General features: G+C 42.4%; 1 protein-coding gene across 1 annotated transcript in view; it reads left to right on the top strand.

Annotated features, from left to right (window-relative positions):
* The window catches only part of RBM44 (RNA binding motif protein 44), a 32,961-nt gene extending 15,739 nt beyond the window's left edge, over window positions 1–17,222 (top strand). The window contains exons 7-14 of the mRNA XM_065413817.1: window positions 6,626–6,716; window positions 7,099–7,198; window positions 9,734–9,868; window positions 14,690–14,775; window positions 14,879–14,952; window positions 15,371–15,767; window positions 16,616–16,755; window positions 17,081–17,222. Of these exons, the coding sequence (XP_065269889.1) occupies window positions 6,626–6,716; window positions 7,099–7,198; window positions 9,734–9,868; window positions 14,690–14,775; window positions 14,879–14,952; window positions 15,371–15,767; window positions 16,616–16,755; window positions 17,081–17,222 (1,165 nt within the window). The remainder of the gene's footprint in view (window positions 1–6,625; window positions 6,717–7,098; window positions 7,199–9,733; window positions 9,869–14,689; window positions 14,776–14,878; window positions 14,953–15,370; window positions 15,768–16,615; window positions 16,756–17,080) is intronic.
* The last annotated feature ends 211 nt before the right edge of the window (window positions 17,223–17,433 follow it).

Genomic DNA, 17,433 nt, shown 5'->3' with positions numbered 1-17,433 from the left:
GAACTGGCCAGACTAGAAGCAGAAGAAAATGAGAAAAAACATCAGAGACTACTTCAAATTAAAAAACTCGAGAAAGAAGCCAAAGAGGAGGCCCACAAGAGAGAGATGGAGCTGGAAAAAGCCAAACATGACAGAGAAGAGAAAGCCAAACAGGAGGCCCATAAAAGAGAGATGGAGCTGAAAGAAAAAGAGATGGAACTGGAAGCAGCAAGGACTAGGCAGGGTGCATCAGACCATCCTAACAACTCCTCTCCAGGTACCACTTCCCATCCCAGGAAATTCCCCACCTACAAGGCAGGCGATGATACTGAGGCCTTCTTAGAAAATTTTGAAAGGGCCTGCCTTGGATACGACATCCCTCCAACCCAGTACATGGTAGAGCTGAGACCGCAGCTCAGTGGACCCTTAGCAGAGGTGGCGGCTGAAATGCCTAAGGAACACATGAACAGTTATGAACTTTTTAAAAACAAGGCCAGAATCAGAATGGGGCTAACACCTGAGCGTGCCCGTCGGCGGTTCAGAGCCCTAAGGTGGAAACCTGATGTGTCATTTACCCGACATGCCTACCACATTGGGAAAAATTGGGATGCCTGGATATCAGGAGCAAATGTTAAATCTACGGAAGAGTTGCCCTTCCTATTGCAAATGGAGCAGTTTTTAGAGGGTGTTCCTGAGGAAATAGAAAGGTACATCCTAGATGGGAAGCCCAAAACTGTAACCGAGGCGGGGGAGATTGGAGCCAAATGGGTGGAGGTGACAGAAAAGAAAAAAGCTAGTAGCAGTTGGAGCGAATATCAGAAGGGGCAAGCCGAAACAAAACCTTATCACCGGGGACAACCCAAGGCCCCACCCACATCCCAAGGGAAACCCCAGACGCCTTCTCACCCCACCACACCAGTCTCCATCAACCAACATCGCCCCGGTGATACCTTAGCAGGGCGATGTTTTAAATGTAATGAACTGGGGCATATAAAGGCTCACTGCCCCAAGAACCCCAACCGATTACAGTTCATTACACCCCAATCACACCAAAGAACCCCAGACCCAGATGCCTCTCTCATACCCTCGGAGCGAAGGGAAACCTTGAGAGTGGGCGGAAAGAAGGTTATCGCTTGGAGGGACACTGGGGCACAAGTGTCAACTATCCACCAATCCCTAGTGGACCCCAAACTCATCAACCCTGAGGCTACAGTGACAATTCAACCCTTCGTGTCACAGTCTGTAACCTTGCCTACAGCCCAGTTGCATGTCCAGTACAAGGGCTGGTCAGGAATGTGGACTTTTGCAGTCTATGACAATTATCCCATTCCCATGCTGCTGGGGGAAGACTTGGCCAACCATGTGAAGCTAGCCAAGAGGGTGGGAATAGTCACCCGCAGCCAGGCTAAGCAAGCTTTCACCCCCATCCCTGTTCCTGAGCCGTCCACCAGGGCCCCGTCTGTGTTACCGGAGACCCAAACACAGGTGGTGGAACCGGATCCCCTGCCAACGACTGCAACAGCCGTAGTGGATCCAATCCCAGAGACCCAGCCAAAGCCAGTCCCAGAACCGGAACTGGCAACGCAACCAGCACCAGAACCATTGCCAGCACTGAGTCCAGCGCTTGCAACCCCGTCTACAACTCCAATGCCAGAGGGCACCAGCGAGCCTAAACTGGCGGAAGCAGCAGATAACCCTACCCAAGAGGCTCAGCCAGAGCCTAAAATACCACATAGTGCACCAGCGGACAGCGGTTCACAGTCAATGGAAAAAGCCCCAGCACCTGCATCGCTTCCAGAGGGACCAAGCCCCAGTCCACAGTCCAAGGAGGAACTGATGTCTCCAGCATCAAGGGAACAGTTCCAGGCCGAGCAGGAAGCAGATGACAGCCTTCAAAAAGCTTGGGCGGCGGCACGGAGCACCCCACCGCCTCTCAGCTCTTCTAACCGATCCCGGTTTGTTGTAGAAAAAGGACTTTTATACAAGGAGACTCTTTCTGGTGGGCACCAGGAAGACTGGCATCCTCAAAGACAGCTGGTAGTTCCCACTAAGTATCGGGTAAAACTCTTGAGCTTAGCCCATGATCATCCCAGTGGCCATTCTGGGGTGAACAGAACCAAAGACCGGTTGGGGAAGTCCTTCCACTGGGAGGGAATGGGCAAGGACGTTGCTAATTATGTCCGGTCTTGTGAGGTGTGCCAACGAGTGGGAAAGCCCCAAGACCAGGTTAAAGCCCCTCTCCAGCCACTACCCATAATTGAGGTCCCATTTCAGCGAGTAGCTGTGGATATTCTGGGTCCTTTCCCAAAGAAGACACCCAGAGGAAAGCAGTACGTACTGACTTTCATGGATTTTGCTACCCGATGGCCGGAAGCTGTACCCTTAAGCAACACCAAGGCTAAAAGTGTGTGCCAGGCATTAGCAGACATTTTTGCCAGGGTAGGGTGGCCCTCCGACATACTTACAGATTCGGGAACTAATTTCCTGGCAGGGAACATGAAAAACCTGTGGAAAGCTCATGGGGTGAATCACTTGGTTGCCACCCCTCATCACCATCAAACCAATGGTCTGGTGGAGAGGTTTAATGGAACTTTGGGGGCCATGATACGTAAATTCGTAAATGAACACTCCAATGATTGGGACCTAGTGTTGCAGCAGTTGCTTTTTGCCTACAGGGCTGTACCACATCCCAGTTTAGGGTTTTCACCATTTGAACTTGTGTATGGCCGCGAGGTTAAGGGGCCATTACAGTTGGTGAAGCAGCAATGGGAGGGGTTTACGCCTTCTCCAGGAACTAACATTCTAGACTTTGTAAGCAACCTACAAAACACCCTCCGACACTCTTTAGCCCTTGCTAAAGAAAACCTAAAGGATGCTCAGGAAGAGCAAAAGGCCTGGTATGATAAACATTCCAGAGAACGGTCCTTCAAAGTAGGAGACCAAGTCATGGTCTTAAAGGCGCTCCAGGCCCATAAAATGGAAGCGTCGTGGGAAGGACCATTCACGGTCCAGGAGCGCCTAGGAGCTGTTAACTATCTCATAGCCTCCCCCACCTCCAACATAAAGCCTAAGGTATACCATGTTAATTCTCTTAAGCCCTTTTATTCTAGAGAATTAAACGTTTGCCAGTTTACAGCCCAGGAAACTGATGACGCGGAGTGGCCTGCAGGTGTGTACTATGAAGGAAAAAGGAATGGTGGCGTGGAAGAGGTGAACCTCTCCACGACCCTGGGACGTCTGCAGCGACAGCAGATAAAGGAGCTGTGCACAAGCTTTGCACCGATTTTCTCAGCCACTCCAGGACGGACCGAACGGGCATACCACTCCATTGACACAGGTAATGCTCACCCAATTAGAACCCCACCCTACCGGGAGTCACCTCATGCCCAAGCGGCTATACAAAGGGAGATCCAGGACATGCTACAGATGGGTATAATCCGCCCCTCTACCAGTGCATGGGCATCTCCAGTGGTTCTAGTTCCCAAACCAGATGGGGAAATACGCTTTTGCGTGGACTACCGTAAGCTAAATGCTGTAACTCGTCCTGACAACTATCCAATGCCACGCACAGATGAGCTATTGGAAAAATTGGGACATGCCCAATTCATCTCTACTTTAGACTTAACCAAAGGGTACTGGCAAGTACCACTAGATGAACCCGCTAAGGAAAGGTCAGCCTTCGTCACCCAGGCAGGGGTGTATGAATTCAATGTACTCCTTTCGGGTTGCGAAATGCACCCGCCACCTTCCAAAGACTTGTAGATGGTCTCCTAGCAGGATTGGGAGAATCTGCAGTTGCCTTCCTCGATGATGTGGCCATTTTTTCTGATTCATGGACAGAACACCTGGAGCACCTGAAAAAAGTCTTCGAGCGCATCCGGCAGGCAGGACTAACTGTTAAGGCTAAAAAGTGTCAAATAGGCCAAAACAGAGTGACGTACCTGGGGCACCAGGTGGGTCAAGGAACTATAAATCCCCTACAGGCCAAAGTGGATGCTATCCAAAAGTGGCCGGTTCCAAAGTCAAAGAAACAGGTCCAATCCTTCTTAGGCTTGGCCGGATATTATAGGCGATTTGTACCACACTACAGCCAAATCGCCGCCCCACTGACAGACCTAACCAGAAAGAAACAGCCAAATGCAGTTCAGTGGACTGATAAGTGTCAAAAGGCCTTTAACCAGCTTAAGGCAACACTCATGTCTGACCCTGTGCTAAGGGCCCCAGACTTTGACGAACCGTTCCTAGTAACCACAGATGCGTCCGAGCGAGGCATGGGAGCAGTTTTAATGCAGGAAGGACCGGATCAAAAATTCCATCCTGTCGTGTTTCTCAGCAAAAAACTGTCTGAGAGGAAAAGCCACTGGTCAATCAGCGAAAAGGAATGCTACGCCATTGTGTACGCGCTGGAAAAGCTACGCCCATATGTTTGGGGACGGCGGTTCCAACTACAAACAGACCATGCTGCGCTACAGTGGCTTCATACCGCCAAGGGAAATAACAAAAAACTTCTTCGGTGGAGTTTAGCTCTCCAAGATTTTGATTTTGAAATACAACACATTTCGGGAGCTTCTAACAAAGTGGCTGATGCACTCTCCCGGAAAAGTTTCCCAGAGTTAACTGGTTAACAATTGTTCTTGAAATAAAACATATTGTTAGTTTTTATATAATCAGTAGTATGTCTAAAGGTACATGTGTTTTATTAACTCTGTTTTCTCCTAGAGCTCCAGGAAGAAATCACAGCCAGTGTGGAACCGGACGTCCAACACTATCTGTGATTTGGGGGGCGTGTCATAACTATAAAGGGAAGGGTGACAGCTCTCCTGTGTACAGTGCTATGGAATCCCTCCTAGCCAGAGACTCCAAATCCTTTTACCTGTAAAGGGTTAAGAAGCTCGGGTAACCTGGCTGACACCTGACCCCAAGGACCAATAAGGGGACAAGATACTTTCAAATCTTGGGGGGGGAAAGGCTTTTGTGTGTGTCCTTTGTTTAAGGGGTTGTTCGCTCTTGGGACTGAGAGGGACCAGACATCAATCCAGGTTCTCCCCATCTTTCTAAACAAGTCTCTCTTATTTCAAAATTGTAAGTAAAAGCCAGGCAAGGCGTCTTAGATTTACTTTGTTTTCTCAACTTGTAAATGTACCTTTTACCAGAGTGCTTATCTTGTTTGCTATACTTTGAACCTAAGACAGAGGGGATTCCTCTGAGCTCTTTAAGTTTGTTTACCCTGTAAAGTTATTTTCCATACTGATTTTGCAGAGATGATTTTTACCTTTTGCTTTAATTAAAAGCCTTCTTTTTTAAAACCTGATTGATTTCTCCTTGTTTTAAGATCCAAAGGGGGTTTGGATCTGTATTCACCAGGAGTTGGTGAAAGGAAGGAGGGGGGAAGGGTCAATTTCTCCTTGTTTAAAATCCAAGGAGTTTGGATCTGTATTCACCAGGGAATTGGTGAAAGGTTTCTCAAGGCTTCCCAGGGAGGGAATTCTTAAGATGGTGGCAGCGGACCAGAGCTAAGCTGGTAGATAAGCTTAGAAGTTTTCATGCAGGCCCCTACATTTGTACCCTAAAGTTCAAAGTAGGGATACAGCCTTGACAGGCCCCCTCAAGGATTGAACTCACAACCCTGGGTTTAGCAGGCCAATGCTCAAACCACTGAGCTATCCCTCCCCCTTTATTAAACTTTAGTATCTTTTACACTGGACATGTTGATGTTTATATATTAATTTTTCCTCATCTTCAATCAACTAAGAAAAATAAAGTTGGTAGAGACCATCCATTTTGAAAATTACACTGAATAACAGGAGACTATATTAAAATTTATAATCTACAGTAACTCCTCACTTAACGTCTTCCTGCTTAACGTTGTTTCAAAGTTACGTCGCCGCTCAATTAGGGAACATGCTCGTTTAAAGTTGTGCAATGCTCCCTTATAATGTCATTTGGCTGCCTGCTCTGTCCACTGCTTGTAAGATTCTGTGCAAGAGCAGCGACTTTACAAGGGACCATTGCACAAGTTCCTCTTCTCCGCCTCTTCCCCCTCCCTCCCAGCGCTTCTCCCCACGGCCAAACAGCTGTTTGGTGGCACTTAAGACTTTCTGGGAGGGAAGGGGAGGAGCGGGGAAGCGCTGCCTCTCCACTCCTCCCCCTCCCTCCTTCCCAGAAAGTCCTAAGTGTTGCCAAACAGCTGTTTGACGGCCCTTAGGACTTGGGGGAGGGGAAGGTGCGGGGACATGCTCCGGAGAGGAGGTGGACTGGGGGTGGGAAGGAGGTGGGCCTGGAGTGGAGTGGGGACGGGAAGAGGCGGGCCTGGAGCATCCCCCAGCAAAGTCGGCGCCTGTTCTTCTCCGGGGAAGCTGCCGCTGCTGCTGCGAAGGTGCTTCCTAGCATCCTTACCTGCAGTAGGCTGTGCCTGTGTGGGGTAAGCCAGGGGCACTTCCCAACCGCAGTACATACTGTACAATATATAATGCCTTTTGCCCCCCCAAAATTTCCTTAGAACCTAACCCCCGCATTTACATTCAATCTTATGGGAAAATTGGATTCGTTTAACATTGTTTCACTTAAAGTTGCATTTTTCAGGAACATAACTACAATGTTAAGTGAGGAGTTACTGTATTTTCAAAAGTTGCATGTTATTTTTTAGTTCTAGTTCTGCGGCAGAAAAATCAGGCTTGGAAATGTCAAAACATCAAGAGAGTGAAATTTCCGCCAGCCTGAAAAGAACACCACCTTTAGTGAGTTTCCTGAACATTTACTTTGGAACCTTCTTATAAGCTAATAATCTTTTTAAATCCTATTCTTTATGCAGACATATTTTTAGAACAGTATATAAAAATATAATTTTGATCTTTACACTGCATCCAAGTATTGGCATTTCTTAGCATATATCTCAGTGCTAGCAATGGGATGCAATGCAACTGATATTACCAAGGGATTATAATACTGCTTTCGAAATGTAAAATGATTGAGATCTTGAACTAAGATTAGTGGGCAAAAGTTTTTCTATAGCTAATTAGCACATCTATAGTGTGAAACTTGGAAAAATATTAAATTATGCATTTTAAGCAAAAAAAAGTATTGTTACTCAACAAGTAACTAACGCAAGCCTATTTATAGGTCACTCCTCAAATGTGTTTAACTGACAACAGGCAGCATAAGGAATATCCTTCCTACAAGAACTTTGAAATAAAGTATGAGGCTCAAGATATAGAAAGGGGTAAGTTAGATGTATCTAATTCAAGATTTGACAGTAAAGTTCAGTAGGAACAGCACAATGTATTTGTTATTTGTATATGAATTTGCAAAAACCCAAAACCTCTGAATAAAATATCCACATTGATACTCTACTGCCCTTTCTCTAAGGGGTCATTTAATGTTAAATCAACTACACACTGCAGTTTCAGATATACAATCTGTGGGTAATGTAACAAAGAAATGGAAACATGCACAAATATGTTTTCTATGTAGCTGCAAACCACAGTATCTTGAATAATGTTATGTAGAGGCCTTAGAAGAATGATTCCCTTTAAGTATAGTGTGAGTCAGTGGTGACAGGGAAAAGTCGTGTATTTTACCTACATGTTAATGTTCTTGTCAGTATATTACTACAATTAAATTATTTTCTCTAGGTACTGGAGAATGATTGTAGTTAGGGCTCTCAAGTGATTAAAAAAATTAATCATGAGTAATCACGCTGTTAAACAATAATAGAATACTATTTATATAAATATTTTTGGATGTTTTCCATTTTTTCAAATATATTGATTTTAATTACAACACAGAATACAACGTGTACAGTGCTCACTTTCTATTTATTTTTTGTTACAAATATTTGCACTGTAAAAATAAAAGAAATAGTATTTTTCAATTCACTCAGTACAAGTACTGTAGTGCAATCTCTTTATCATGAAAGTTGAACTCACAAATGTAGAATTATGTTCCAAAATAACTGCATTCAAAAATAAAACAATGTAAAACTTTAGTGCCTACAAGCTCACTCAGTCCTATTTCTTGTTCAGCCAATCGCGCAGACAAATAAGGTTGTTTACATTTGCAGGAGATAATGCTGCCCGCTTCTTGTTCACAGTGTCACCTGAAAGTGAGAACAGGTGTTCGCATGGCACTATTGTAGCTGGTGTCGCAAGATATTTACATGCCAGATGCTCTAAAGCTTTATATGTCCCTTGATGCTTCAACCACCGTTCCAGAGGGCATGTGTCCATGCTAATGACGGGTTGTGCTCGATAACAATCCAAAGCAGTGCGGACCAACTCATGTTCATTTTCATCATCTTAGTGAAATGCCACCAGCAGAAGGTTGATTTTCTTTCTTGGTGGTTCGGGTTCTGTAGTTTCTGCATTGGAGAGTTGCTCTTTTAAGACTTCTGAAAGGATGCTCCACACCTCGTCCCTCTCAGATTTTGGAAGGCACTTCAGATTCTTAAACCTTGGGTCGAGTGCTGTAGCTATCTTTAGAAATCTCACATTGGTATCTTTTTTTGTATTTTGTCAAATCTGCAGTGAAAGTGTTCTTAAAATGAACAACATGTGCTGAGTCATCATCCGAGACTGCTATAACATGAAATATATGGCAGAATGCAGGAAAAACACAGGGTAGGAGACATACAATTCTCCCCCAAAGAGTTCAGTCATAAGCTTAATTAAATAAGCATTATTTTTTTAATGAGCGTCATCAGCATGAAAGCATGTCCTCTGGAATGGTGGCCAAAGCATGAAGGGGCATACCAATGTTTAGCATATCTGGCACATAAATACTTTGCAATGCCAGCTACAAAAGTGCCATGCAAACATCTGTTCTCACTTTCAGGTGACAGTGTAAATAAGAAGCGGGCAGCATTATCTCCCTTAAATGTAAACAAACTTGTTTGTCTTAGCAATTGGCTGAACAAGAAGTAGGATGAGTGGACTTGTAGGCTGCTAAGTTTTGCATTGTTTTGTTTTTGACTGCAGTTATGTAACAAAAAACTATGTTTGTAAGTTGCACTTTCACAATAAAGAGATTGCAGTGCGGTACTTGTATGAGATGCGTGAGAGGTGTAACCATAGGTGCTGAAAAATACTGTTTGTTTTGTTTATCATTTTTACAGTGCAAATATTTGTAATAAAAATAATATGAAGTAGGCAGTGTACACTTCGTATTCTGTGTTGTAATTGAAATCAATATATTTGAAAAAGTGGAAAACATCCAAAAATATTTAAATAAATGGTACTCTATTATTGTTTAATGGTGTGATTAATCACGATTATTTTTTTAATCACTTGACAGCCCTAAACATAACCAATATTTCTAATATCTTCCTTTATTTTGAAAAAGAAACTAACATGATGTTTATGTTACACAAAATTTTTTCTCTATCTTACAGATGAAACTGAATCAGAAAGGTGAAATCACTTGCCTGAGACCATACGAGTCAGTGGCAGAGTCAGGATTAGTGCTCAGGGCATCCTAATTCTCAGCCTTGTGCTCATTTCTGCAGGCAACTCTGCCTTCTCAATATCATTGCTTGAATTTTAGTACAGACGTTCCCCGACTTACGCAAGCGTTCTGTTCCTGAACGCCTTGCGTAAGTTTAATTTTGCGTAAGTCGGGAACGTATACCCGACAATTACACGCGCAAAAAAAAAAAATGTTTACAGAACCTTTTCCATAAGTGCGGGTTTGTGTAAGTGGGGTTTGCATAACCCGGGGAGCATCTGTATATGAAACTAAGTTTGCTTTAACTGTGTTGCAGACTGCAGAAAAAATCAAGAAATAAATGAAGACTGGTTTGATGCTAAAGAGAACTTTACAATGACTGATTTTTCAGTAACACTTCTAGGGAATGAAAAAGAACAAGAAAAGCTAGAGAAGGTCATTAGTACAACAGGTGAGTTGAGCACTCTATTGGTTTAGGTAAGAATGGCATTAGTGTTGCTTTATTGAACATTGCTTGTCCTCTGAAGGATCAGCTGGATTTTCAAGTGCTACTTTTTCATATTTTTTTAGTACTATTCTCTTTCCTTGTTTGCGATGAGTTTCCTATAAAGAATTGCTTCTAGCTTTTGTGTAAAATTTACCACTTTGGCCAAGGTTTTCATATGTGTATGTCATTAAACACAAACCTGGAAATATTCCTCTTTAATTTTTTCTAATACTGACTTCTCCAGAGATAATTAGGACAGATTCACACTCTTGAGATTGTGCCCCTGTATGGGGGCATGGTTGGAACTACTCAAATTAAGTGTGATATAAAGCTTGTTGGTTCCATAAGAGGAGGGGAGGCATGTTATACCCATAGGTGCTGTCTTCCTCTTTTCTTGGGGGGTGCCCGACCCCCCCCCCACCTTCGCCCCAGGCCCTGCCTGCACTCCACCACTTCCTCCAAGTCCCCACCTCACTTCTTCCCACCCCTGCTCCGCCCCAGTCTCCGCCTATCTCCACTCCTGCCCCCAAGCCCCCATCCCACCTCTTCCCGCTCCGTCCCGCCTCTTCCCTGCCTCTTTCCACCCCCTCCCCTGAGCATGCCCTGTCCCTGCTCCTCCCCCTCCTCCCAGGGCCTCCTGCACGCTGTGGAACAGCTGATCGTGACAGGCAGGAGGTGCTGGGAGGGAGGGGAGGAGTTGATCAGCGGGGCCACCGGTAGCAAGGTGGGAGCTTGGCTGCCAGCGGGTGCTAAGTACCCACTATTTTTTTTTCTGTGGGCACTCCAGTCGGCACCTATGGTTACACCCCTCACGCAATGGAATGTGGGAACCCTTTAGTGTTCCAACCAGTAGTACCTTTCTGATTGTGGTCAGTGAAGAACTCCCCGAGTCACTGCAACCAACTTTCTTGCTCTATAGCTCCATATTGTTGCCTCTCCACTACTTTATTCTTACAGAAAATATATTTTAATAGCATGTCAAACTTAGTGTTCCCTATTTGATGCTTAGCATATTTTTTACAGCTCAAATTGGAGTCCCTGCATCAATGTCACCTGCATCAGTGCCCTTAGTATGTTCTTTCCTTTGGAAAGGACTGTGCTTTCTCTGCTTCTGTGATTTCTGACTTTGAGCAATTAGGTGCTGAAGAAAGTATGTAAAGTCTCTCTTGGCTTCTTAGCATCTTCTTGTAAATCTAGTGAGAAGCCAGCCTGGAAGACCTTGAAAGTTTCAGCTTCAAGTGTTCCTGAGTGGCAGGTTCCAGTTGAATGTCAAGACCTGCATCTTACTGACATAAGAACATAACATAAGAAAGGCCGTACTGGGTCAGACCAAAGGTCCATCTAGCCCAGTATCTGTCTACCGACAGTGGCCAATGCCAGGTGCCCCAGAGGGAGTGAACCTAACAGGCAATGATCAAGTGATCTCTCTCCTGCCATCCATCTCCATCCTCTGACGAACAGAGGCTAGGGACACCATTCTTACCCATCCTGGCTAATAGCCATTTATGGACTTAGCCACCATGAATTTATCCAGTCCCCTTTTAAACATTGTTATAGTCCTAGCCTTCACAACCTCCTCAGGTAAGGAGTTCCACAAGTTGACTGTGCGCTGCGTGAAGAAGAACTTCCTTTTATTTGTGTTAAACCTGCTGCCTATTAATTTCATTTGGTGACCCCTAGTTCTTGTATTATGGGAATAAGTAAATAACTTTTCCTTATCCACTTTCTCAACATCACTCATGATTTTATATACCTCTATCATGTCCCCCCTTAGTCTTCTCTTTTCCAAACTGAAGAGTCCTAGCCTCTTTAATCTTTCCTCATATGGGACCCTCTCTAAACCCTTAATCATTTTAGTTGCTCTTTTCTGAACCTTTTCTAGTGCTAGAATATCTTTTTTGAGGTGAGGAGACCACATCTGTACACAGTATTCGAGATGTGGGCGTACCATGGATTTATATAAGGGCAATAATATATTCTCAGTCTTATTCTCTATCCCCTTTTTAATGATTCCTAACATCCTGTTTGCTTTTTTGACCGCCTCTGCACACTGCGTGGACATCTTTAGAGAACTATCCACGATGACGCCAAGATCTTTTTCCTGACTTGTTGTAGCTAAATTAGCCCCCATCATGTTGTATGTATAGTTGGGGTTATTTTTTCCAATGGGCATTACTTTACATTTATCCACATTAAATTTCATTTGCCATTTTGCTGCCCAATCACTTAGTTTTGTGAGATCTTTTTGAAGTTCTTCACAATCTGCTTTGGTCTTAACTATCTTGAGTAGTTTAGTATCATCTGCAAACTTTGCCACCTCACTGTTTACCCCTTTCTCCAGATCATTTATGAATAAATTGAATAGGATTGGTCCTAGGACAGACCCTTGGGGAACACCACTAGTTACCCCTCTCCATTCTGAGAATTTACCATTAATTCCTACCCTTTGTTCCCTGTCCTTTAACCAGTTCTCAATCCATGAAAGGACCTTCCCTTTTATCCCATGACAGCTTAATTTACGTAAGAGCCTTTGGTGAGGGACCTTGTCAAAGGCTTTCTGGAAATCTAAGTACACTATGTCCACCGGATCCCCCTTGTCCACATGTTTGTTGACCCCTTCAAAGAACTCTAATAGATTAGTAAGACACGATTTCCCTTTACAGAAACCATGTTGACTATTGCTCAAGAGTTTGTTTTTCTATGTGTCTGACAATTTTGTTCTTTACTATTGTTTCAACTAATTTGCCCGGTACCGACGTTAGACTTACCGGTCTGTAATTGCCGGGATCACCCCTAGAGCCCTTTTTAAATATTGGCGTTACATTAGCTAACTTCCAGTCATTGGGTACCGAAGCCGATTTAAAGGACAGGTTACAAACCTTAGTTAATAGTTCCGCAACTTCACATTTGAGTTCTTTCAGAACTCTTGGGTGAATGCCATCTGGACATCACTGCCCAGCCATTTCAGTGTATGCCAGAAGTGGTTTGCAGAGGGGCACCTAGTGGACTGTACCCTGTTAGCTGAAACCAACAATAATCTCTGGGTACCTGAGACCGAGTGGTAGCTGGAGGAGGAAAGGATCAGCTTGCTCCTGCCCCCCGTAGCTGCTGCCACCCTTCCCCTTCTTGTCCTCCACCCTCATAGCTACCCACATGGGGCTCTGCTCCAGGGTAGGACCATCAGCACTTTAAGGGACTCTAGAACTGACATCACAGTCCCTTGATGTGGCGCTGCCCCGAATATGAGTGTTGTGCAGGTGAGTGCTGGGAAGGTGGAAGGAGTGTCCTTCCCCATTCTACTGTAGAGCACCAGTCTCTCCCACACCTATCACTCAGCAGCAACAGCTATCTCACAAGCCACAAAATTCCATCAGCAGCATAAGCTTTTCATCTCACCCCATTAATGACACCAGCTCCCAGTACCCATTTTTTAAATCGATAACACTCACAAAAACCCTCCAAACCCTAAAAATGTTCTGTGGCCCAGTCCTATGCATGTTCAGTGGATCGCAGAATGTTGTGACTCAAAAAAGATTGAGACACTCTGATTTAACAGTATGGGTCTCAAAGCTGCATTTTGACACCATTGGAACATCTAGCTACACTTTATGCATAGTTGCTGAAGCACATCGAAACTTTGAGGACCTTAATTGCATACCTGGACAGTGTTTGATACAAGCTCCTCCTCTAGAAAGACGTTACGCCGTCAGAGCTGTAAGCTTTTCCTGTGCAAGAGGGGATCACTAGAATCCCAATTTGTGACTAACTCTGACTTTGAGTCTTGGAAAGGAACCTATTGGTTAGAATTAAGAAAATTGGTTAGACAAATACAATTTCAAATTAAAACCTGTACTCTGTTTTTAGAATCAATTTACCAGATTTTGTAGAAGTAAATGAAAAAATGTTTCTGGTCTTCATGCTCTCCTTTACAAAATTTTAAATATGTATATTTCTATTAAGGCAACTATTTGAAAACAAATGCAATTTCACCCTTTTCCCTGTTGTATCATGAATAGGGCTCTACCAAATTCACAACCATGAAAAATACGTCATGGACCATGAACTCTGGTCTCCTGCCATGAAATCTGGTCTCTTGTGTGCTTTTACTCTATACTCTACAGATTTCACTGGGGAGACCAGCGTTTCTCAAATTGGGGGTCCTGACACAAAAGGGATTTGGAGGGGGGTTGTAGTATTGCCACCTTTACTTCTATGCTGCAGCCTTCAGAGCTGGGCAGCTGCAGCTGGAGAGTGGCGGCTGCTGACTGTGGGCCCCCGCTCTGCAGGCAGCAGTGCAGAAGTAAGAGTGACAATCCCATACCATGCCATCTTACTTCTGCACTGCTGCTGGCGGCGGCTCTGCCTTCAGAGCTGAGCTCCCGGCCAGCAGTCGCCGCTCTCCAGCCACCCAGCTCTGCAGGCAGCGCCGCCACCTGCAGCAGCGCAGAATTAAGGGTAGCAGTACTGCAACCCCCCTACAATAACCTTGTGACACTCCCACAACTCCTTTTTACAACACTGAAATTTCATATTGAAATAGATGAAATCATGAAACTTACAATTTTTAAAATCCTATAACCATGAAATTGACCAAAATGGACCATGAATTTGGTACGGCCCTAATCACGAAACACATTTTCTCCATTCAATCACTTCGATTTTTTTAGCGATACCGTTTTCCTTTTACATATTTTCTGCCTTTTTTTTTTTTACAATTTATTGTAGATTGAATTGAATAAGGAATAGCACATTAATATTTTTGCTTGTATATTTCTATACTACCAGAAATAAAGATGGTGAAGAATACAAAAAGTGAGCCAAATAAGCATTATTTTATTCATGTTGGTGGCTTAAGTCCTTCAGTATCAGAGGTAAAATAGCCTTTCTTTAAATAATAATAATATTAATACCTTGTTTATTTAGTAAATTACTTTCATGCTGTACTTTACATCCTAAATATGCTATCTGTTGTAGGTTGATCTAAGGTCCCATTTCCAGAAGTATCAGGTTTTGGAGGTTTCAATATGTGAGTTTTCTAGTAACTACAGGTACATTCATATTAATGTAAATTTTATTTGTATTACATTTGTTACTGACAAAATAAGTGGCACTTAGGAAAGGTTTTTTTTTTTTTTTAACTTTGTAAGTTACTTTAATGTCAGTGGAATTTTAATTAAATCAATACATTTTCTACAGGTTATATTTTAGATGTTGACTGGCAATGTCTGAGTTCCAGAAACAGTTGACATGTTACCGGAAAATACCAATTATAAAATGTTGTCCTTGCTGGATTAAAATATTGTAGTTCAATTAAAAGCTGTAGCTAACATTTTAAAGTAGAGAGCTGCACCATAATCAGAAGCATTTGTAATTAATGGTTTTGGTATCATCCACACATGGAAGCTGGTTAAATTGTATATTAAATTGTATTTTTTCTTAGTTCTTGCACATGTTTTTAAATTTTAGGTATGCATCTCTGAGTTTTAAAAAAGCTAGTAAAGCAAAATTGGCTGTGGACGAAATGAATGGGAAAGAAATAAAAGGAAAAGCAGTAAATGTTCGTCTTGTAAAAACTGCAGGAGAAAATATACTTCCAGCTTTTCAAAAAGTTTCCAGACCACTTCACTATGAAAACCAAGCCACTGATAATTTGGAAGAAAATATTCAAGTCAGAACTACCTGCTCTGTCCCGGACTCTTTGAAAGCGCCTTCCACCACCTCAACCTCTTTGAAAGTGCTTTCCCCTCCCTCAGTTTCTTCAGCAATGCCTGCCCCTACCCTGGCCTTTTCAAAAGTGCTCAGCTCTGATTTAAAACCACTTAGACATGAATCAGGACACCTTTTATTCTCAGTTGATCAACAGGTAAATTATTCTTCCTGGGACAGATTACGATGAGTTTTTAAAGTTAATTCTTACTTTGTACTTAGCATATTTTGCAGTAGTGTTGGCTTGTGCAAAGTGCTCAAAAATCAGTATTTGTGGCATATTGTAGAAGGGACATAGCTCTCCATCTTCTCCTGCCTAATGTTGACATCTCCACCTTTATTTCTTTAATGATGTAAGCTCATCAAGTAACTATACCTGTACATTTCACCGCTGGAATAACTATGGTTTTATTTTGTTTTTTCTTTTAGATTTAAAAGTTTTCACTTTTAATAAATTTGTATAAGTGTAATCCATTGTGATTTATTAAGGTACAAGAAAGATTTTTGTTTGGCAGAAGAGCGGAAGGGAAAACTTCTGTTTAAATTGTATCCTAAATTATACGATGAATTCATTTTCAGATTTTCTTCGTCCACTGACTTTATCCAATAACAAGCTTTGTGGTTGTGATTATTAAAAAAAAACAAAAAAAACAAAAAAAACCTGAAAACTTATTTTACTTTTATTTAATATGAAAATGACTGTTCCTAGGGTAACCTAGATTTTGCCTAATTTAACATGGTTACACATGAAAAAAACATAAAAATGGTAACCAAAATAAGAATATTTTTAATTTTAAGATATATGCAGTAGTTAGTTACATTGTAACATGATCAGTTTTGATCCTGATATACATCTCTATAAATATTTTACTATTGAACTAAATCTGTAATTGCTCCAATAGTTTGAAAAATGGTACATAACAGAAGCGATAATCTTCTGTAAAATAGAATAAGCAATCCATACAATACTTAACACATTCTATGTTCAATTGTTTTAATTTGCAGAGAGAGAATCCTCTGCAGATAAAACCTGTTCAGTTCTCTCCTAATCCATCTGCTACCTTTATACCTCCTAACACATTGAACTTGAGCAGCTTTACCAAATTGATGAAGAAACTAGAAGAACTGCATCCCAAGGCTAGTAGGTAAGAATATCTGATTTTTCTCCACTGATTTATGAATCTAATATTCAAGATACAGACGCCCTCCAGGTTACGCAAACCCAACTTACGCAAATCCGCACTTATGGAAAAAGTTCCGTAAGCTAGAAATAGGAGTGTGGGTGGTTTTTTTGTTTTTGTTTTTGCGGGGTTTTTTTGCGTAATTGTCGGGTATACGTTTCCAACTTGTGCAAAATTCGAGTTACGCGAGCGTCTGTAGTCAAATGAAATGATAAATTTGGAATTGGTGAAAACGTTTATATAATGTCACTCGGTTAAAGACAATCTTATTTCTGTCTCACTTGTTTAGAGATAATATTGTGGATGCTTTGCTGAAGGTCAGAACAAATAATAAAGGTTTCCTAAGTGGCTTGTCTATTAATGTTATTGTGGAAATGGCTTCCTCTGTTCTGAAGAAATCTGCATCCAAATGTGAGGAAAAAGTAGCATAAACAGGTGAGCATTCTAGTGCATAAAGAAAAATACTTTGAAAAAGAAAATGTATTGTTTGTATGGCTGTATAACGTAGCTATATGTATAGCCTAGTAAATAACTCTTTGTGCTTTGATTACCACACATGCGCTTCATTGCCAGTGGGGAGTGCACTGAAAGAATTGTCACTGAAGAAGAATTAACTTCTTTTGGAATAGTTGTGTGATGATC

Source organism: Emys orbicularis, chromosome 11, assembly GCF_028017835.1.
Source record: "Emys orbicularis isolate rEmyOrb1 chromosome 11, rEmyOrb1.hap1, whole genome shotgun sequence".
NCBI lineage: Eukaryota > Metazoa > Chordata > Testudines > Emydidae > Emys > Emys orbicularis.
This window is presented reverse-complemented; position numbering and strand designations above follow the sequence as displayed.